This window comes from Equus caballus, chromosome 30 (assembly GCF_041296265.1).
Source record: "Equus caballus isolate H_3958 breed thoroughbred chromosome 30, TB-T2T, whole genome shotgun sequence".
Classification (NCBI taxonomy): domain Eukaryota; kingdom Metazoa; phylum Chordata; class Mammalia; order Perissodactyla; family Equidae; genus Equus; species Equus caballus.
The window spans coordinates 12,441,982-12,466,306 of NC_091713.1; the positions used below are offsets into that span (position 1 = coordinate 12,441,982).

At 40.2% G+C, this 24,325-nt stretch overlaps 1 protein-coding gene across 1 annotated transcript in view; it reads right to left on the bottom strand.

Moving 5' to 3' along the window:
* Nucleotides 1-24,325, bottom strand: part of FMN2 (formin 2) — a 342,454-nt gene that overhangs the window by 11,276 nt on the left and 306,853 nt on the right. The window contains exon 16 of the mRNA XM_023632505.2: nucleotides 20,172-20,321. Coding sequence (XP_023488273.2) covers nucleotides 20,172-20,321 — 150 coding nt within the window. The remainder of the gene's footprint in view (nucleotides 1-20,171; nucleotides 20,322-24,325) is intronic.

Sequence of the window (24,325 nt, forward strand, 5' to 3'; positions counted from 1 at the left end):
TCAGCAGTGAGTCTGGATGTCCAATCACATTGAGTAAACTATGCAGAGTTTTATCTGACTTGACCTTTGAGTTTACTGACTTACTGTTATAATTCCATCCATAAATAACAATTTAGCTTGAATGAATGTACATAAAATTTAAAGTTATGAAATAGTAATAGTTGTTCCATCGTATAGAAAAACTAATTTTGTACACACTACATGAATCATTAGGAGCCTGCAAGGATTCAACATGAAATTGTATCAAACTAGTCTCACTAACTCTTATTAACTCGTAGGTTAGTGGAAAAGATAAATGACAGATGTAACATATCTTCATTTCAACAAAGTATTTAAAGAATCTTGAATGGGATGTCTGAGGACTAGATAGAGAGATGATGGCTAGATGAGAGGATACTTAGACGAATTTACAATGATCAAATATGCTCGACGAAGATAACAGGGTGACTTTATGTGTGGTTATGTTCTTGTTTTAAAAAGCATCACAGTTGACGGGGGTCTAAGCACAATCAACTGGTAAAATTTATATAGAGACAAATCTTTTAACCTGAGAACGAAGAAAACTGCCCTAGCAATCACAGATGTCCAAAAGTGAGTTGCTTTCTTATTTGAAGAAAATTAACATTTGCAGTGAGCCAGAGGTGTGCTACACACAGTGGGTACTCATGTGCACCACCACATTTAACCATCCGGCGACGAAGCATGAGAGATGCTGTTAGGGTATTTTAGAGACAAGGAACCTGGGACTCAGAGAGGTTCTTGAGGTCACACAATGGAAGAATGAAGAAGAAAACCCAGATATGGTTGACTTTAGAGTCTGTACTCCTTCCCTATCACGCCCACTAACAAGGGTACAAAATCACAGCTCAATGTCTAGCTATTAGTACTGTAAAAATGGTATTCCTGCGATGGGAAGTAAATTGGGATACAAGATCTTCAATTATTTCCCAAGTTCAATATCCCTTCCCCTTTAGAAAGCTTCCACAGAAAAAGCATCTTCAAAGACACTATAATGTAAGCTCTTGGAAGGCAGAGAGCGGAATGTCTTTCCTCTCCACGTGCCACACCCAGCACAGTGCCTGGCTCAGCACAATAGCAGCTGACACTTACTGAGAACTTACAGGCACTGGGCTGAGGGTTTACAGATACTATTTCCTTTAAATCTGGTAGTAACCCCAAGAGGTGGAGTCTGTTGTTACCCAGCTTTACAATGAGGAAATTGAAACTTAAAATGGTCAAATTACTTCCTTGGAGTCACACGTCAATCTGTGGCAGATCTGCAGTTCAAATGCAGACAAAGACCGATACAGACAACTGACCCCTACAGCTCTCTATCCTGCCTCTCATAATGCAAACGCACGGGAAAGACGAAACAGAGGACCATGGGGATCCTCCCTTTTCTGTTTCTTTCTATTTATATATTTACATTTATCATATATTTATATATTTACATTCATTATATTAATTTATATTTATTTTTATTTCTATTCATTCAGAAGCATTTGATTCAAAAGACTGAATCTTTTAAACTCTGATCATATAAAATGGGGCAGTTTAAAATGATTTTTGAAAAGAGAAATTATTTAGAAAAATGGGCCCATGTGTTTTATCAGATGCCAGGGAGAAGTATAACGGTTGGACAAATTTTGAACTCCGTTCAAGGAAAAGTAGCAATGGAAACACAACGGGCTATAGCGTTCATCTCTGAAAAAGGAAAATATGTAGGATGGTTTGGAGAAAACAACACTACCACCAATTTTCTTGATTCTAATTTCTAGGAGGAATTTTTACCTGGTTCTCCAAATGAGAGATGTAAACCGTAGTCAGTACAAATCTAAAAACACAGAAGATAGGTTGTCTTTCCATTTCGATGACAGTTTCCTTTGCTGTGCAGAAGCTTTTCAGTTTGATGCAGTCCCATTTGTTCATTTTTCCTTTTGTTTCCCTTGGTTGAGGAGACATTTCCAAGAAGATAGTTCTAAGACTGATGTCAAAGAGTGCACTGCCTGTATTTTGTCCTAGGAGTTTTATGGTTTTAGTTCTTACATTCAAGTCTTTAATCCATTTTGAGTTAATTTTTGGGTACGATGTAAGACAACGGTTTACTTTCATTCTTTTGCATGTGGCTGTCCAGTTTCCCCAACACCATTCATTAAAGAGACTTTTCTTTCTCCATTGTATGTTCTTGGCTCCTTTGTCAAAAATTAACTGTGTGGGTTTACTTCCAGGCTCTCAATTCTGTTCCATTGATCTATCTGTCTGTTTTTGTGTCAGTACCATACTGTTTTGATAACTATAGCTTTGCAGTATACTTTGAAATCAGTGAGTGTGATGCCTCCACCTTTGTTTTTTTTCTCAGGATTGCTTTGGCTATTTGGGGTCTTTTGTGGTTCCAGATAAATTGTAGGATTCTTTTATCTACTTCATGAAGAATACCTTTGGGCTTTGAGAGCGACTGCACTGAATCTGTAGATTGCTTTAGGTAATACGGACATTTAAAAATTCTTCTAATTCATAAGCACAGAATATTTTTCCATTTCTTTGTGTCTTCTTTGATTTTTATCAACGTCTTATAGTTTTCAGTGTAAAGGTCTTTCACCTCTGGGGTTAAATTTATTCCTAAGTATCTTATTCTTTTTGCTGTGATTGAAAATGAGATTGTTTTCTTGATTTTTCTTTCTGCTATTCATTGTTAGTGTATAGAAACACAACTAACTTTTGTATGTTGATTTTGTACCCTGCAACCCTACCATAGTCATTTATTATTTCTAATATAGTTTTTGGTGGATTCTGCAGGCAAATAGTGACAGTTTTACTTCTTCCCTTCCAATTTGGATCCCTTTTATTTCTTTGTCTTGTCTAATTGCTCTGGCTAGGACTTCCAATACTATGTTGAATTAGAGTGCTGAGAGTAGGCATCCTTTCTTGTTCCTGTTCTCAGAAGGATAGCTTTCACTTCTTCACCATTGAGTATAATGTTAGCAGCCTTTATTATGTTGAGGTATTTTTCTTCTATATCCATTTTATTCAACATCACTAATTATTAGGGAAATGCAAATCAAAAACACAATGAGATGTCACCTCATGCCCATCAGAAAGGCCATTATTAAAAAGACAAAAATTACAAGTGTCAGAGCGAATGTGGAGAAAAGGGAACCCTCATATACTGCTGGTGGGAATGAAAATTGGTGCAGCCACTATGGAAAACAGTATGGAGATTCCTCAAAAAATTAAAAATAGAACTACCATATGATCCAGCCATTCCACTCCTGGGTATTCATCCAAAGAACATGTAAACACTAATTTGAAAAAATACATGCATTCCTATGTTCATTGCAGCATTATTTATAATAGCTAAGACTTGGAAACAACCTAAGTGCCCACAGACAGATGAATGGATAAAGAAGATTATACCTATACAATGGAATACTACTCAGCCATAAAAAGATGAAATCTTGCTATTTGCAACAACATGGATGGACCTTGAGGGTATTATGCTAAGCAAAATAAGTCAAGTGGAAAAAAGACACATAACATATGATTTCACTCATATATAGAAGATAAAAAACAACAAACAAACAAACAAATGTATAGATATGGAGAACAGATTGGTGGTTACCAGCGGGGAAGTAGGAAAGGGGGATATTGGTATGGTGATGGATGAAGACCAGACTTTTGGTGGTGAACATGATGTAGTGCATACAGAAATTGAACTATAATGATGTATATCTAAATAAAATAAATAAAAGTAAAAATACAGAAGATAGAGAAATTTTTCCAATGGCCTCTTTACACAAATCCTCAATATAAACTGAGACTAAATTTTAAACTTTAACTCAGTGAAGGCATTTCTGAGGAGAGGGGAGGTGAACATACTCCTCGAGCATGTCCCTTGGTTCTTTGGTGATCTAATCTGATACTGGGATACAGCTCTGAAAAATCCAGGACAGTTAGCATATTTCCTTGATTATCTCAAATTGCAACAGTCTCAACTGAATAGGAGTCAGAAGATGGGTAGGGTCTTGGACACAAGCTGGAAATGCCAAGATTCTGTGCTGCTGAAGAAGGAAAATACATCTGCTTTAGGGACTAGAGAGTAAACAGTAAGGCTCACATTCCATTGTGTAAATAAAGAGCCTGAATTATATTCTGTCAAACCAAAAATATCCTTTTCTCATCTTCTTCCAAAAGGAATTTAACATGGTATCAGAAAAAGTTGAGAAATCTGGAAGGTGCTTTTTATAACTTTTTAAAATGCCTAGATGAGAAGCTTTTAATAGTCAGTGAAAATGGGAATATTTGTATTCATGTACATTTTAGGATTCTTAAGCTTCTGATCACATGTTCATTGCTAATTTAAAATCTCTAATTTAGAAAAAAAGGGTTCGTTTTTCTCACGGAGCTTACAGTAGAGACTATTTTAATTCTATATTAGATGTGGATTTACATGGAATTTACAAAAGTAACTCAAGCGATGTGCCTTTTATCTAAGTCCCCTAGGAAGGAACACGTGCTCTCTGTACTTATTGAGGATATTTTAGATTTTTTCAATAAAATGGTAAAATGACACTCCCTGGTTCCACAAATTTATGATAGGAAATAAAACAAATTTTTGTCATATATCTTGGCCAAAACTATTATCAAATCACATTGGACAGCAAAGTTCACCTTTTATTACAGGAGAATAGTGTTGTTTACTACATTTAAGATTTTTCATGCAAATGTCCTTTTACTATTTCCACTTGTGTTAAGACATTTTCTTAATCTCAGTGATTTTTTTTTTGCATACAGTTCAGAAAAGTTTTTGATTATGGCTAGTGAGATATAAAGTTAAGCTCTGTTGGTACTTACGCCATGGTTTCTGTTTTGACGCTTCTCGAGCAAGGATAACGTGGATGAGTAACTTGGATCCTATTTTTTTATAAAGACTTTCTTTGGGCAGGGGGGAGGGACTCAAGGGCTATTAGACACAGAAATTAGTTTATAGGGAGTTTATCACATTTCCTCCCTGGAAAACTCATAAAAGAGCACAACAAAGCTATTTATATCATAAAGGGTTAGAATTATGGAGGAGAAAGAATGGCTTAATTAAGGAGTAAGATATGGGAGATACAAGGCAGGAATGGGATCAAGGAAACACACATACTAAGGGAGAATAAGGGTCACAATTTTTCCTCTACTAGATTATTCCCATCCGGTCAGAAATACGCTGTTTATCCCACCACGAAAAAAAAAATCCCTAATTGACCTCCTCCTCCGGCTAGACCTTCTTTTCTCTGCAACCCTTTATATGTACAAACACCTCAAGAGAGTTGCGCATAGTCACCGTCTCCGCTGCCTCTGCTCCCATCTGATCAGCCTCTGTCCCTAACCGCTCGACAGAGACTGCACTTGCGGATGTCACCAATTCCTCCCAATTCCCAAATCCAAAGGTCACCTCTCAGTCCTCATCTTCCTCCTGTGAGCATGAGCAGCATTTATACGCTTCTCCCTTTCTGCCCTGCTTCTTGAAGCCCTTTCTTCACCCGGCCCACAGGCTACACGATCTGCCCCTAACAGCCCCTCTCTGCTCACATATTCTACTGCCCTCTTCTTGCTCACTCTGTTCCAGCCACTTTGGTCTCCTCCCTAAACACACTCCTTCCTCAGGCTTCACTCTCGCTGCCCCCTCCACCTGGAATGTTCTGTCTCCAGATATCCACCAGTTTGTTCCCTCACTTTCTTCAAGCCCCTCCCTACACATCACTTCTCAGAGACATTGCCTGGCTAGTTTTTATACACCACCACTACCTCCTACAACTCTCTCTTCCCTTTGCCCTATTTTATTTTTCGTCAGACCTGTAACAGCACCCAGCGCATATAATGTAAGCTCCAGAGGGCAAGGATTTGGTTTTGTTCACAACTCCAGTGCCTGGCATATAGTAGCCACTTAACAAATACTTGCTGAATGACCTCAGTAAAGCACGTGGACAGGTCATAAGTTCAGAGCGAAGAATGCAGAAACTGCTTTCGGGGCTGGAAGAAAGTGCAAGAAGGCACTGTGGGGAGCAATTACAAAGAGAAATTAAACGTGGGATAAAAGCATTCTTGACTTCCCATCCCCTTCTTGGTTCCCAGGACTTGTCTCAGGATATCCATTCCTTAGAGAATCTGCTTTAGGTTGGGGAACACTGATTTTGAAATAGTCCAGCTTGGAAAATTTCTCCCAGAGCAAGAAAGGTGAAGGGTATGGCCTTGCTGATATTAGGAGTATTAAGAAGTGTAATCTGTTGTGAAACCATGGCGCCAGTAAGAACATAGCTGAAATAACAGAGGACGTGGCCCAGGCTGAGCGGGAAGCTACATGAAACAGAACAAGTCCGAAGAGTTTCCAGAACAATTAAAAGAACTGGGAATACTATGTCAGGACAATGGAAAACCTGACAGCATCTTCACAGCTAACCTTGAATATCTGAAGACCCATTACATGAACAGGGGATTGAATTTCTTTGTGTGGTTCTAGAGAGGGAATTAGGGTCAGTGAGCACAGGCTTCAGTCAGCCAGATATCTGTTCATTCTATAATCCTTTACCCAAAACCCCTGGGGCTAGATGGATTACAGAATTGAGAACGTTTCTAATTTCAGACAGAAATATGGTATATAACACTAGCATGACACAGCATGGAGTAACCGAACACATTAATATTTCTGCAGTAAGGTATGAACACTCACTCTACGTGGGATGGTAATGACTGTAGACAGCTTCATGTAGGTTGAGTTTGCCACAAACTTATAAAGAAACTTCTGGCTTCAGAGGTTTTGGGATCTCCAAATTGTAGACAAGGGGTTATGACTCTGGACTATACAATTACGAATAAACTGTATGTATTATAATAATTGATCCCAAAGTCTGTGAACTCCACTATTCCTGTTAGGGAACTCATTAAACCCTCAGGCAGAAAATAGAAAATGGCCACTAATAATTAAGAATTTGGATGTGAACCTTAATTCTTAGTTTTTCTCAGATCAGCATCATTCTGAAACTTGTTTTTAATAACTACCCATGAATGGTAAAATGTGTATGGAAGTTGACATAATTTTTTCCTTTTCACCACAACCCACCAGCTTTCTGAGGGTCATGTTCTCGCCTCCCTTAAGTCAAGAGGTTGTGTGTGGTCCCTGAATCTCATCTGAATGTTTGAGACACACGAGTAGATCATAATCTGGCGTAAAGTGTGTTGTGAGTCCTCTGCCTTTTTCCTTATCAATAACAGATGAAGTAGAGAGCTTGCAGAAGAGGAGCCAATTTAAGCTTTCCTCATAGTAACAACACTTTCACATACGTGGATTGTATTTTTCCCTCAATGGTTATGTATGATTTCCAATAACTCTCCATCCATCCATCCAACTGTCTGTCTGTCCATATTAAAGAAAAAAAGTGCTTTTCTACCTTTTTCTCTAATTTGCCATTAACACCATCTAGCCTCAAGTTCATGCTCCAGTACTCTGTGCTTTTATTGCACACTTGTAAAATGAAAACATTAAGAAAATTAATCAGAGGCACAGAATTATGAGTTGCTTCTGTCCTAAAAACAGCACGAGTTTAAGAATACATTAATATCCACATCTAGACTGATTTTAAAATGAAAGCTTTGCATTATCTGTGAGCATCTGAAATTCTCCTAACTGATGAAATAGACTTTTTCCCAATTATTCCTCATCTTATTTACCTCCCCCACACACTTGGAAAACTTTAAAGTGGCCAAATGGAATTTTATCAAACTTTCCAAAAATATTCACCCCTAAGGCACAGGAATTTGAACTAAAGAGGTTAACTTTAAAAAATATTTCCATCTCATAAAATTAAGATCTACCACGAATATGCTTTTATTTCTGTTGTGCTTTATTTTGGGAAAATACGTTTTCTCTAAATATTTAGCGATAATTAGAATATCTTAAAGATTAATACTTCCACCTCCTCCCCTTTTCCTCCCCCAATAAATGTTAGAGGCTGACCTGTGACACGCTCTCCTGATAAATGAAAGCTTAAAGGGTTAGGGATTCTCACAGGCAAACTCTCACTTCTAGATTCCAATGTGTGTGTTTTCTGCATCACCAAGCTACCCACTCTTTCGAAAAAGAGTGAATGTCTCTACAATCTGATCTAATTTAAAGTTTTATCATTTTTCAAAGTGACGGTAAATGCAGCCCACTTCAGATGCTCATGTTATAAAATAACAGAAGACTATTAATAGCACTTAAATATATAGATAAAACACTAAGTCATTAATATAACTTTAGATTATTGGCTGTTTATTTACAAAAACAAACCACAGCACTGTATCGTGCCTCGTTATGGGTTCTGTACACGCTACCACGAAGCCGACCCTGATGGAATCTAAATTAAGCACACGGTCCTCTTCCGGGGCCCCACTGCTCCTAATTTGGTGGAGACGAGGGTCACCTTGGGGTTAATGGGACTCAGGGGATCAGGCCCTGCTGAGGGAGCAAGCAGGTGGCCCTTAATGCTGACTGCTGGCCTGCCCCCAGAGCACCCTGCAATCAGCCCCCGTCCCAGCTCACCTCCAGAACCACTCCAGGGGCACAAGAACATCGAAGCCCGAGAAAAGAGGGTGGTGACCTTACCACCCTGGTCTATTCTGCTCATAGCAAAACAGCTACAGTCTCCACCAACACAGCCAGAATTCTGTTCTCCTCGAGGCCAGTACTTTCTGAAAATGAGTATTTCCTTACAAAAAGCCAGAAAGCTTGAATCTGCATGTCTCCAAACACTCGGGCAGGCCCACCTCCTGACTGTGCGCTCATACAAGGGCCCCTTCCTCCTCGTCTGCCTTTTAGTTTTACGTTGCCAGGTCTAACCATCAGCTAACCATGTACAATGCAATGGTGGATGCAGCTTACGCAAGGAGAGGACTGTGTGCCCTTTTTGTAAATGCAGAAGTGGCCCCACCCTCCGCATGACCCTCCCTCGGTGAGGCACAGCTATCCGAATAGGACTTTATATAGCTCAGCATCAAGTTTTAAATCATTCAAGGAAGGAGTCTGTAAGGAGACATACCAGCCTTTCTCCAGAGAAAGATCAATGAGCTGTGGAGACATGTTGGCCAGGAACACTTTCTTTCACCTAGACAGAGCGTGTGACTTGCGGGTGCCAGCGCAACCGCTCTTCCTAAAGGCAGGGGCAACCTTTATAATCAATCGGAGGTGGAACATGGCCAGGGCCGTGTGGGAGAGGATGGAGACAAAGCTGATGGATTATTCAGAGAATGTTTAACATCACTCTACAAGATAAAGTGACAGATGAAGTTGATTAAATAAATTTTTCAAACTTAGAAAGACATTCAAAGTATCAGTGATCTCAAGTGTTTTATTACAGATCTTACTCAGGAAACAAAAGCAAAATAAATCAAAATGGAAGGAAATAAAATAAAATGAAAATGCTCACAGGCTTTATATAAGACAACACGCAAAAAGACTGAGCAGACAGACCACTGGGAGTATCTATAATCTATATGTTAATAATATTATAGTTAGAAAGTCTAAATTGCAAAAAACAAAGTCACACCATTTTAGGAATTATTATAGGTATAATGCGATTTTCTTTTTTTTGGCTCTGCAATATAATTATTCTTAAAAATTGCAAAATCATAGCTCCTAAAACTCCAAGAGTATTAGAATTTGAATTTGATAAGAAATTATAATATACATATAAGAAATATTATGTAGGGGCTGGCCCAGTGGTGCAGTGGTTAAGTTCGCATGTTCTGCTTCTCAGCGGCCCAGGGTTCACCCATCCCGATCCTGCGTGCGGAATGGCACCGCTTGGCAAAAGCCATGCTGTGGTAGGCATTCCACATACAAAGTAGAGGAAGATGGGCATGGATGTTAGCTCAGGGCCAGTCTTCCTCAACAAGAAGAGGAGGATTGACAGCAGATGTTAGCTCAGGGCTAATCTTCCTCAAAAAAAAAAAAAAGGCAAAAAAATATTATGTATATATAATAGTAGTTTAAATAAAGATGATGACAGCGATGACGACGACAATTTAAAGATCCTTTAAAGGAGGAACAAACTGTAAATAACAGCTTTCTACATAAACCAACGAACCCAAGCTACAGGATACAAATTTGCCATGATGGTCATTCAAGTGATGGACACTGGAATTGATTAGAAATGCCAATATCCAAGACCACACTGTGATTCCTTAACCAGTTCTTCAGCATCAACATGGTGAATCTCCACTGAGTGCCCACTCACTGGGAAGCACCGTATATAAAGTCTGTCTCTATACTGTCTGCCTCAAGCGCGTCTCCTTTCCATGGGCTCAAAATTCCTCTTGTGACCTAGCAGCCGCCCAAGGGTCAAGTTTCTAGGCCCAACCGTTTACGATAAGCAGAAGGAAAAACCCCGAGCAGCAACTTGGTCAGGAGGCCCGTGGAGGGCGGTGCTGACTGAGCACCCGAAAAGCCAAGGAAGAGCCGGGGCCAGCAAACCCAGGTGGAGACGTTGCGGGGAGATGGCAGAGGGTGAACTCCACAGAAAGGAAAGACACGAGGCTCTACCCCAAAGCACCTGCAGACGCGTTTCTTTCCCTTTTATTTTTATTTATTTTAACCATGATTGTATCCACTCTTTTTTTCTGAAGGATTTATCTCTTCCCCCATTAGAAATACAGATTAAGAAAACTTGGACAATCTGACTCCTCCTATGGAGATTGGATTGGAAAAAAGTTTATTTGCAATAGATGAATAATTTCAGAATACACACAAGACCTATTATGTGTGTGTATATTTTTAACATGACTTATGATTTCCTGAAATAGGTTTACATAGGGAAAGCACTGGCTCATTTCATCACTACAGGGCCAAGCTAATAAATTACCAATTATCTAAATCGATGGAGACTGAATTTTGGAATGAGTTGTGCGATTTTTTTTACAGTTTTTGCCAGCAGATTTATCTCCCAAATTTTGACTTAGCTAATAGTCACATTAGTAGTTAAAAGATTTTCTTTCCTTGAGTCCATACAGAACTCTCTGGGCACAGGGGAAATGGCCAGGAGTGTATCAGGAAGGAAGACGAGGGGACAAATGGAGGATTTCAAAACCGTGAACAATCGAAAGAGATCACTGAAGGGGGTGAGTGCATTCAATTGTGGTCCACCGTTATGCTTAGAACTCTGATGTGAGAATTCAGCTTTCTTTTTTTACAAACAGCTTTACTGAGATAGCATTCACATACTATAAAATTCACTCATTTCAAGTGGACAATTCAATGTTTTTTAGTATTTTCACAGGGTTGTGCAACCATCTAATTTTAGGACATTCCCTATCCCTGAAAAGAAATGTCATGAGCAGTCACTCCCCATTCCTCTCTCCCTCCAACTGCTGACAAGGGGTGATCCACTATCAGAGCCTATATTTTTTTGCCAATTCTGGAAATTTCACATAAATCACATCATGCAATATGTATTTTTTGGTGACTGTCTTCATTCACTTAGCATAATATTTTCAAGGTTCATGCACATTACAGCATATATCAATGCCTCATTTCTTTTTATTGCCAAATAACATTCCATTGTATGGATACACCACATTTTATTTATCCATTTATCAGTGGATGGACATTTGGGTTGTTAGAACTTTTTGGATAGTATGGAGAATGCTGCTATGAACATACATGTACAAGTGTGTGTGTGGGTGCACGTGCTCACTTCAGTACACACTCAGGAGGGAGCTGCTTGAGTTCCATGGTAACTCTAGGTTTACCCCTTTGAGGAAATGCCTGTTTTTCAAAGTGGCCGCACTATTTTACATTCCCGCCAGCAGTGTGTGAGGGCTCCACACAGTCTCCTCATTTCCCCCCACTGCACTTGGTCTTGTCTGTTTCTTGGATTACAGCCATCCTAGCAGGCACATAGTGTATCTCACTGTGGTTTTGATTGGCGTTTTCGTGAAGGCTAATGATGGCGCATCTTTTCATGTGCTGATTAGCCATTCCACTTTCTTTCTTAAAACCATTCCCCGGCAGCCTCACCAGACATATGAATATTCCCTTATTTTCTTTTTATGTCCTATATTGAAATATACATTCTTAAAATGCCTCCATACTGATCTCTATTCTTGGTTCCCTCCGCACCCCGTCCTCCAGTACCCATACACACTCAGCAGGTGCTTTCACAAATTGAGTTTGATGCCTTACCACGGTTGCTTCTAAATCTTAATCAGACTTCAGCAGGCAAAACCAAGTGAGCTAACTGCTCTTTGTCAAATAAAATAACCAGCACTGGTCTAGCATTTGCCACCGGCTCCAAACCTGTTGTAAAGACCAACACCTAAAACACTGCAGAGACCATCTCTTCCCTCCTTATCTCCGTGACTAGTCTCTGATTAGCCATTATTTACCCTGAGATCCCAAACTTTTAAGTGCAGAAGAAACATTTTGCATTTCTCTAAAGCTTCACTCCCGCTAAGGGGAACACGGGTGGTGTCTGCGAGTGGAATCCTGCATCAGAGCTGGAGGAAGCATTCCCTGCTGTGGGACGCCTCAGAGTCAGCATGGAGGATATCACAGTGGGACGAACTGTGGGGAGCCCCTGACAGCTCACATTTTCCACTCTCTGAAAAATCCAGGCTCCAGCCGAAGTCCACACAAACCTAAGAATTTGTTAATTTGACATTATACAAATTGAACGGATCTGGTCCTCCTCCTCGAGCAGATTACAACCATTACACGGTTTGAGAGAACCGCAAAGAAACTTAAAATGACCCCTTAAAAATAACATCTTGCTTGCGAAGGAACAGCTTTTATAGGAACTTGTTTTCAGCCCATAGAAGCTACATGATGTTATTTTTAGTGGCTAATTTTAAATATCCTTACTCCATGAAGCGTATTTTGATCCAAGATGGTTTTACTACAAACTTTGCTAAGACATCAAAAAATATTTTTAGCAAATGCTCAAGGGACATTAATAATTGCTCAGATACCTTTATAAGGCTCTATCAACTCACCAGAAGGTGTAAGAATGTTTAAATTCTTTTCAAAGCAAAAATATCTTTGGACAAGCTATTTTCTTGGCTCTTGGTCTTGATTCTCTGTTGGGGGGCTCAAACTGGAACCTCTAAGGGTGAGTTTCTTCCATTTTTGAACATAAGGCTTTTGAGGAAGGATTTTCCAAAGTTTAAAAAACATCTCTTAGAACACAGCAAGATAAAGAAGGAGATGCAAAGATCTTTCCCATCTGGTATTCTCTTCAGGATTTTACATCATTTTTGGACAACTAAGTTGTAGAAAGTGAATTTCCTAATATCCAGGGTTTCAGATCTTTCTCTAACCCTGACTTTTTGTAATCATTTTAGGAGAAGAAAGGGGAATTTTGCTTTCCTGATCTCTAACATCTTGGTTAACCTAAGCTTGTCAGTATCTGAACTGAGACAGAATTTTCTGACCTCCAAAACTGGTCCAGCGAGGAACCTGTGGATGGCAAGTTTGTGTAGGTATCCAACGAAAGTTTATATCCAACACCTCATCTCTCTTGCCTTCACCCCAGTCCAGAGCATCACATCTTTCACCTGGGCCACTACAGCAACTTCCTAACTTGTTTCTCAGTACCATTGTCTAATTTACTACCCACTGACTCAGTGATCTTTTCGTTTCATGAATCATATCAGGTTATTCCCTTTTTAAAAACCCCTCGGATGACTTCCTATTGCATGCACAATAAAAGTCAACCTCTCACCATGACCTACAAGGGCCTGAATGGCCAGGCCCCTGCCTATTTCGTCAAATTCATCTCATGATCTTCATCTTTCTTGGAGTATAGTCGGTCTTTTCTGCCTTGTTGTCTTGAACTTCCTACATCTCTGCCTGGCAGGCTCACATACCATGTTGCCCCCCACCACCCTTGCCCCTTCACATGGCTGCTCCCTCACATTATTTAGGTGTCAACATCAATGGTGCCTTTTCAGAAAGGCATCCTCTGACTACACTTTCTATATGAAGCTCTTCTGCTTTTTATTCTGCAAAAACGGTTCACTGTTTATTTTCCTTGTAGTACTAATTTCAACCTATAATTTAAAAATGTGTTGACTTTGTTATTGTCTGCTTCTCTCGCTAGAGGGTAACATTCACATGGCAGGAAATTTGCCTAGCACACAGCAGGGCATAAATAATTGTTGACTGAACTAATAAATAAATGAATTACTTATTATGCCTTAATGCATATTAATTACTTCTGTAATGACTGCAGATATTTCCTACATATTCTCAGGCTCCATTAGCCATTATTCTGACTATCTTGTCTGTCAACTGTCTTGCCAAAGCTTCAGCCTTAGGAGGTCAGAACTAGGATTTCTTTATGGGTTGTTTCTCTAAACATTGATGCCTGAATCAAAGGGGGAAATGGTTGGCCAAATTCATTTATTGTTGCAATGCAACACTGCTAAATAGCAGCCCAAGAGGCAATTTCACTTAGGTATTCAACAAACATATTATTAGATAATAGTAAACTTTCTTTCCTTAGCTCTATTCTTTAGATTTGTTTTCAATTGCTTTGAAAGTGGTTGCTTCCTTCTACTCCAATAACATCATACTTAAACCTGAACATACAGGTCACTTGGATACAAATTATGGAAACGGGAATGTTAACATGGCATGAGGTGCTCTCCAATTTAATGCATAGCCTTCTAAGGCCAAGCATTCAGTCCTTTTCCTCTAATTACAGATTCAGCTGGGCTGAAACCAGACTTGCTTGTGCAATTAGAGGAGCAGCTATCCCTTCTCCTGGTTCATCAAAGACTACCTGTCTAAGAGTAAAATACACCAGTAAATTAAGTTAGACAACAGTTTAAACATAACCCTTACTAACGTCACAACTGATTTATTAAGTTAAAATGTCTTACACCAACTCAAACTGAAATCACGATAGGCTATGGCTACACACTATGGTGTTTAAGGCCTGGATGCCAGAGGCACATTTTCTTGTCGAGAAGGCCCTTACCTCCCGGGATTCCCTGTGAAAATCCTACTCCCACTGCAGGCTCCCTGTCAAAGTGCTCTGGACTGCACTCATCCCCCTGCCACCCCCGGTTTCTCCTGCCACACCAGTGCTACACTGTTAGCTCAAGGAAGATAGAACCTTCAGCAAATGGGCCTGAACGTGTCCTGTGCCCAGTAAAATCTCAAAATGGAATCGGAGAACAATCACAGATAACTGCACATAGTTATACAGCTGAAGACTCTGCCTGAAAACCGAGTTCAGCTTGCAGCAGAGCGAAAGTGAGAAGTGAAGTTGCTGCAGGCACATGGCTCTCCCTTCCCAGGACCACGGTCTCTCCATCAGGGTATGTTCTCTCAATTAATCCGTACTTCTTTCCTCTAATTAACATAGCTCTTGCTGTCCTAGCTCCACAGGGCCTCATTAGCAGTGAGGTGACACTGATGCTAATGTCTTCCTGAAAAACAAGAGATGAGGATTGCCCATTTCCTTACATATTAAAACTGTGTTCTGTGAGACCTTGTCAGAAATGCTTGGCAAGAGAAATGTTAGTTTATCTCCCCTCTTCTGGATATAATCAAGCTAAATTTTTTAAAAATTCTTTTTCATATGTTTTGTGTTGCTCAGTGATGACAAGCCTAAACTTTGTTTTAGAGAACGATTTCTTATTTACAATCGTATATGCCTAGTTGCAAATATACAAAAAAAACATTTTTTCTGACTTGTCACAAAACCAATGGGTTGGTTGTTTAAAGCATTAAAACAGGAGTTCCTTTGTATAGTATAATGTAAATTTGAAGGGATAGGCTGCTGAACATTCTCAAACAAAAGTTCATCCTCAGGCTCAGAACCAAGAAATTTCACTTAACCAAGTAAGTAACTGAGTCACAATAATGCCTTGTATCTACATACTATGTTCTTAAGATGCTTAATATGCCTTAGCAATATGTTTTATCACCTGACAGATAGTCATGATCAGGATATCATTTATAGCAAATGATGGAGAAACGGCCACTGAGCATGTAGCATGTAGACACTGTACTTCATACTCTAGTCTCAATATCTCCTTTAGTCTGCACAGGTATTACCACTTCCACTCTGCAGGTTAGGAAACTGTGGCTCTTGAAGGACACGTGACTTTCTATGACCCGAGAGCTAGTAAGCGGCAGAGCCAACTCAAAAATCCTCACGTTTTCCAAACCACACTGGTTAGAAAGACAGCAGATCTATTCCACACAGATGTGTAGAAATCCAGCATTTCAGGAAAAACATCTACTAAATCATATGAGTCCTCAGAACAAAGCCAAAAAATACAAAGTTACTACCACTCTATAATCAGATACCAGTTAGAAATAATGGGATAAGGATAAATTCCAAATTAGAGCAAGGAAAACTTCATCAGAAAGGAAAAATTCATCTGCACCATTAAACCATCTTTTGGGTTATTTCTACCATGCTAAGACATTCTGCTAATCACACAGGCTATTTTTAAAGGCTTAATAAATTGGGGGTGGTATGTTTCTGTTTGCTTTTTGGGGAACGTGCTCTCTCTTAACTCCAACGCTACTGTTCTGAAGGGAAATGTCAGTCATGGGAGTCCTCCTCTCTGACTGCAGGCTTCAGGGCGTGAACACTGAGCAAACCAGGGCACCCCTTGCCTCTGACCACAGTGGCTGATCCAGAGACGGACATGACTCATCTGGAATTCTTCATTGGGATTTTTCTAAATGGTGGAGAGTACTCTCTCCTCCTGGATGTGAGAATGTAAATCATGATTGTGACTGATGGCCATGGGTCCAACCTTAAAGAAAAAGCCTGGCTTGGAAATTAGGTTAAACCACAAGGTGGGTGGGAGTGGGAGGGAGACGAAAGAGGGAGAGAGAGGGAGAGAGGGAAAGAGAGTGAGAGACTGAGGATGAGAGAGAGAGAAGAGCAAGAAGGAGGAGGAGGAGGAGGAGGAGAGAGGACGTTTAAAAAGACAGACAGTGGGAGAGAGAGGTACAGACACACCTAACTAACCCCTCATGGCCTGTGGTTAGAATTTCTGCATTCAGGCAGAAAGCCACAGGCAAGTCCCATCCCTGCCCTTTTGTGTTTTGACTTGTCTAAACAAACAAAGTCTCTCTCTTTGCTTCAAGTATTTGGAGCGGGGTTTTTATTACCTACGATAATAAGCTTATGTAAGAAAACATGTTCATTACTTTACTAGGCTAAGTTCTCATTTCCACATCCGTGTTAAATACAATGATGTAATGAGTCAAATTGGCAAATATTTATGGAGACACTAAGAAGGGAAAGACACAGTGAGAGCTGTACTAGAAATGAACACACAAAACATCTCATTGGGAAATAAAGACTAAAATGCAAACATCAAAAAAAGTTATAGTATAAAATAAAAACAGACATATCATTAGGCAGTATAGGATCAACCATTAAACATAATACGCAGATAACAAATATTACAGGAATATAGAGGAGGAAACAACCAGGCTGGGAATAGCATCCCATTTTAAGCATCTGGAGCACTACCTGAGGCTCTGCTCACACTGACATCCACTGTACCAGAGGTTTTCCACCCTTAACTGACCACATCTCTGCTTCCTATCGCTGTTGGAGGGCAATCAAAGCATTCCTGAAATACCCTTCCATTGAACCACAGAAAATATGATATAAACCTTACACCACGGTGAGGCCGGCGTCCTGGGTGTGCATTTGAGAGTCACACAGAGCCCAGCTCCCAGAAGGCTCTGCGCTTGGTTTGACAATTTGCTGTCTTGAAGTTGTTAATGATTTTTAAACAAGAGGCCCCACATGTTCATTTTGCACTTTTTCTTTTAAATTGTGTGGCTGATCCTGCACTAAGGACAGAGACAAAGTTTTGCTACAAACAATTTGCAGAAATGGTCTTGCTTTTCAAAGCAGCCTACCTGCCAAGAGACGTAATATATTTCGGAAGTCAAAGGGCAAAGAAGCACTCTCTCACCTGCCACGTGTTCCTCCTTAGCCCTTTATTAAAAGCAAATGATTTAGAAAAATGAGAAGTCTGCAGTGAAGAGCACTCGTAATCTGCCAATTCACAACACTGCCAAAATGAAAGTAAAGTCACCAAGTGTGAGTAAAAAAGCCCATAGTGTATTTCTAGGTCATGACCAGCACAGGATGCAGTCTGAAAAAAGGATCTGGTTGACTTTATGAGAAACTTAGAGAGTGAAGAAAAGCTAGTTCTGGTCCTGTCAAATGCATAAAATATCATAAAATAGTGGGTTGTTATTGATAGCGTTCCCTGGAAACACAACTCTATCTCACGGGGCACAGGCTGGATGAGGGCTGGGAGTGTGATGAGGGAGCTGGACACCTGGCTTAGTCTCCACACTTCCTCCAAGATGGCGCCTCACCAGCTCAGGTACTGGCACGTGGTAAAGGAGAGCTACAATGACAGCGTGCACCTACGCTCTCGTCCCAGAGCCTCCAGAGGCACCGTCATTGGACCAGGCTGGCCTGCTGCTGCAATTCACCTGCTGACTTGATGTCCTATCAGAAAAGCTCCACCCAAAGCACAGCTTCATCAGTCCTGTCATGTTGATGCCTAAATCCCACCACTTCCACCCCCACGTAGGACTCTAATCCCGGCTATCAGGCAGTGACGGTGCCAGGGGAAACACCAACCTTTCAGTTTTGTGCTTAGTCTATCTGAGTTTCAGGTCCTTTTCCAGGGGAACAGGTTTAGACTAGAGATGAAAGGAGGCCTCTGGGGAACCAGTGAGGGACACCAAGGGAAGTTGGATGTGATGTGCAAGGTAAAAAGAACTTTCCTCTTTACAGTTTTCCAGACTGACTGAGCAAGCCTTGCTTGGTAAAAAAAAAACTGATAACACATAGCTAAGTCTGAAGGCAATGAACGATAATTCAAACATGCTTGTTTTTCAGCAATTCTCTCTCCTATGTTACCTGCATGACTTTTGACTAAAATCAGATCTTTTATGTTAACCCCTAATGATGCATTTTGAAGTAGAATAAGCTCATTATCTTCAGAGTGGATGTTTTAAGTGTTTTCCTTCTGTTCAAACCGCTCTCTTTTTCCATCTACTATTCACTGAGCATAGTTTCTTCTCTGATAAAGCTATGGAACCTAAGTAATTACTTACATGAGTTAGCACAAATCTGGCATCGTCTACATGCTCAATAAATGCTAGTAATTAATTTCATCTGATTTAAGGATGTAGCAGAATCTACTTACAAATGAAAACTAGGTGAACCATCATGGTTTTGTATGTAAGCAAGACCAAAATGAAGACAATAGCAGAAAATTGTGGAATCTTTTGGTGTGATGAACAAAGTCCCTTAGGATGTAAGCTTCCTAAAGATCTAAAGTCAAGTCATTGTTATTGAGAGGATGTTGGAAAGTATACTAATTGGTTCAGTATTAGGGTTTGGTTTACAGTGTAGATTATGTTTCTTTTTCATTCTCCCACTAGACCCAGCTATTTGGGGATGCTGTCCTGGGAGGGCTAGCTTTCTTCCTGAATTAACATTTAATACACCTCTATGGAATTTTATCATCACAGTGACAGAGACTTAATTTCACATACTTAAAAGGAGAAATTTCCCTTCATTCCTGAAAAGATTTCCCTTAGGGAATGTGATGTAACTCTACAAAAATCTTGAAAAATCTTTTAAAAAATATCAATCACCTGTTTCTTGGTGACATCTGGGAGAAATTTTGATACGAACAGTGAAATTTTGACAATATCCCACGAATTTAGCAAAAACAAAACAAAATAAAACAAAACCAAAAACAATTCATCTTACCTTTATATATAGTCTTTGCTATCTGTCCTTTGAGGTGAGTGGGTTTATCATCTCAGCAGGGTTGTTCCACTCCTCCTCCAAGGTCTGCTTCTGTGTGTTTTCCTCATCACAGAAGTTGCTCCTCACCACAGAAGACTGGTCCTGGCCAACTAGGACCCCAGCTATTCTCTGAGCATCACAGCCTCTGTGCCCACTCTGCTACTCAAACTCCAGATTTTGCCAAATCTCAGCACCCTCTTAGACTTGATACCCCAGGTTGAGGGCTATCTAATTTCTCATTCAGGCTATAAAAATTGGCACCTCCAGTGATGTCACACCCAATAAAACACCAGTTTTAAAATGTCATTGTGCAAATGAAAAAAAACCTACCTCTCTTGTAGAATAAGTTTGTTCTCTTTCTTCCAAAAATCTTTAAAGTCAGAGCTGAATTCATGCCAGATACTGAAGAAAACATTTGGGGACACCTCCTTCTCTCCAATTTTTGGTTTCATGAAGAAATAGGCTGTAGTCTCCAAAAAGCTGTCAAAGCACACACACACACAAGAGCATAAAAGCTATGATTACTTTCCAATATGGGATATTCTTTCACCATCCAAATGTTGATTTCATTCATGTACAGTTATTATTACCAAGAGGACTCGAACTCTTTAGGCACCAACAGTAGTTCTCTTATGGCTTTGTGTTAGAGTTTTGGATACAGGTACTAGGAGCTGCCAAGAATCCTCCATATACTGATGACTATCCCTAGTCCAATTCCATTTTCAAAATTAATCACTGTGTGTCCGACATAGTTCAGAAATGAATCTGTAGTCAAGGTGGGACATACTGGAAGTGGTGGGTCTATACTTTCTTTCTATACTCTAAACAAATAAATTATCAGCCATGTGCCTCAAAACTAATACATATTATATGTATACTATATTGCTTATATACTATTTGGCTTGCTACATTGCTGGGGGGGTAAAAAGCAAAAGTCCCAGGAGATGCCGACAAAGTCTCCCTGCAGAGATCACGGCAATGCCATTGAGTGGATACCAATATGGCAGCCAGTACTGTGGAAGTATACTGATAGTGTTGGTCTTCAGAAGATGCTTCCTATTTCGACTGCATGCAACATGCATGCACGAAACTCAGGCGAGTTTCAAAAGGGTTATTTGACAAAGAACATAAACTAGTAGATGGTAGATTTATGACTTAACAAAAATGCCCCATTCCCATGAACAAGGCCCTGAAAAGCACAGAGGCCAACAGAGCTGATAATGCCATGGTGAAGGACCCTGGGCAGCTAGTCAGAGCGTGGCGAGAGTTGCTGCAAACTGGAAGGGCATGCCAATAACCTCTGCCCTGCTTGCTGTTTTTTCCCACTTTGGCCTTGGGCCAGCACTGTTTCCACCACACAAAGCTCAAGTTTGATTTGCCCTGAAGTAAACATTTCTAAGGCGACTTGATATTGCATATTGTGCTGTCTGATTAAAACTATGAGTACATACATACATACACTAACACATATCTGTGTATGTATCCAGCTTGTCCTATAGCTGATTTCAAATCCCTACTATGAAAAAATAATATGAAAGAGATCACCTTGAGATGAGCATTTAAAACATGAAATGTGCAAGGTAAATTTGCTCAGAAGGTAAAGAAGACTGGGCATTACACACAAAATCAAAAGTTCACAGCCACCCCTGACTGAGGGTTACCAATGTGTGGCTAGTCCACTCTGTTTTAAACTTGCCTTATGGCTATGTCTGAGCAGTAAGATTCCTAGGGACACCAGCCTTTAGATTCTGAGGAGAGATGACAGCACTGACTTGATCAAATGTGTGCTTCTATTTCTCCCTAGTTAGCCTAGTAGGAAAAATGACACAATAGAGTCAACTAATCCTGAGAAAGAGTCTGGCTGTGAAGTGGTTATGGTATGTGAGAATTTGGCTTCCACGAGCTACGGTAACGACATTAGAATGCATTCACAGAATGTGTCGATGGTGTGAAGACTGCCAGGAGGGCAGATGGCAGAGAGAATAAATAGTCTACGACACATCTGGGTCATATTTTATTAAAATGGATAAAGTATATGCATACTTCCCTCCTGGGAAAATGGGTCTTTCTCCTTATATGTCTAAAGACTGTGTATGACCTATGTGGCTGAAATTAGGTCTCAAATCCTTTGACTATCCATTTACTCTTTTTCATCATTTCTCTAGTAGTTATGCTTCATAAAATTGATTATTAGAGACCAAGCCAGTCTGTTTGGGCAGACATATCTAAGTTATAATAGCTGGTTCAACCATTCAGCCATCTTACAACATTTTGAAAGTTCCATCACAAGGCTGCATGGTATAAAGGAAAGAATATAGGATTTAGAATGAGAAGACATACGGTATTGAATCCTAACTGTTTGACTAGCTATAAGAGCAAACCATTTAACATCATTGTCACTCTGCTTTTTCACCCATGAAACAGAAAGTATTATCGACAATTGTTTTGGAGTCCAATGGAAAAAATGAATTTCCAGTGTTTGTTGAATGTTTTAACACAAGACAAATTTATCTTATATTGCATATTGTTTTACATTACATATATTGTATGTTGCATATTAAGGAAATGTAAATATACATTTCCTAAAAGTTATCTCTAAATTGTAACTAATTCAGTTAGGGCTGATTTATTAGTAGACACTCATGTGATCATGTTCCCTGTATATATTTTGAGTTACTGGCATGCATAGAGGCTTCCAATCGTAGTAATAATTATTCTAATGATTGACTAATTTCCCCTTGGCTTTGTCATGAATTTCCCACAGAGCTTTAAAAAGGCAACAACTTTTGCGCTTCAGTTTCTTCATCTGTAAAGTAGACGCTGTGCCTACTTTTCAAGGATGTCATGAAGATAAAGTGAACCTACGTCTGCAGCCGTTTCTTTGAAAGTGGCCCTGGTGAAAGAATAAGTGTCACCTCAGAGTGTGACACAGAGAGTAAAGAATCATGTGAGGACCATGAGTGCTGTCCCAACTGCGTTCAACCACCCCATTCCCAGAGGACAGTGTAAGCACTTTTCACAAATAACCAAGCAAAAACGAGGGCAGTAATTTCTACAGGTTATCAAGGTGCTTGGTATTCCGGTGGGATTTTTGGTTATATAATCCCGCCCAGCGTTAGGCATTCAGCTAATTCAAGCTTATATGACATGAAAGATACCCATTTAAGGTGTGGTTGGTAGGGCGAGGTTCCATCCTTTCTGAATTGTTCCCTTTATCTAAATCCAAAATCAGGAGGCTGCCATCCACTGGACAGCAATGCAGGATCACTAAACAGAATAGATGTCTCATCTGGGACCTTCCTCACTACACAGTCTGTTCTGTGAGACTCTCTCAAAATGACCCTGGCACACCAAGAGCCAGCAGTGAGAAGAACTGCCACTATGAGACTAAGAAAATGCAGTAATCTCAAGAAGAGACAACTCCTGAGGTCACCAAACAATCAAGAACCCTCTAATCTGGATTCTTAAATGGTCCTTTCTGGAAAAGATCAGCACCACACTTCTTTTACTACAAACATCAGATAGTCCAAATATACCGCTCTGCAATGGAATCAAGAGTAGCCACAGAGTTCTGCAGAGATGGCTGCAGCAGCAGAATTGTTTTGGAATTTCCCTGAATTCCCGCACGGAAACAGAGAGAGCAACTAAGATATTAGAATCAAAGCTCACAGGAAAACATCTACAAAAGCACTGTGGCAAACATCCCACAGACTTCAAAATGCAAGCAGGTGGAACACACCACTGACAACACAAAACCCAGGTAGCGTTATGTGTATCAGAGGAGGCAGAGGGAGGCAACGGGGGGGCCCTCCCACAGACAGGAGAACCCCTGAGTCGCAAATAGGTACTCCTGAAAAGTGTAAGAGCCAATCTGAGAACTGCAGCTAAAACTGGAAGGAGTTTTACACACTCTAATGCACGGAAGAGAAGAAAGGATCTAGAGGAAGCTCTGAAAGGGCTGGAAGCAGTCTGGGACATATGAACTCTCAGCACAAACCAAGAGAAATTCCCTCTTAGCGCAAAGCTCTGCACTGAGAGGAAATGCTGGGAACTGAATTCAAATTGTGCAGGATAAATGCAAGGAAAAAGGAAATAGAAAATGCAGATACACTGGAGGGGAGAAAATTGCAGACAATACGAGGGCACTTTTTTTTTAATCATCATGCATAAGCAACCAAAGAGGAAGCTCTACGGCAGTAAAGCTAGAAAAGCTATCCTTATTCATCTCTTCCTCCTAAAAGGTCAGAAGAACTAATTTCATGTAAAAATGAGCAAGAAAGGGGCCAGCCCGGTGGTGCAGCAGTGAAGTGCACACGTTCTGCTTCGGCTGCCCGGGGTTTGACTATTCAGATCCCGAGTGCAGACCTATGCACCGCTTGGCAAGCCATGCTGTGACAGGCGTCCCACATATAAAGTAGAGGAAGATGGGCATGAATGTTAGCTCACGGCCAGTCTTCCTCAGCAAAAAGAGGAGGACTGGCAGC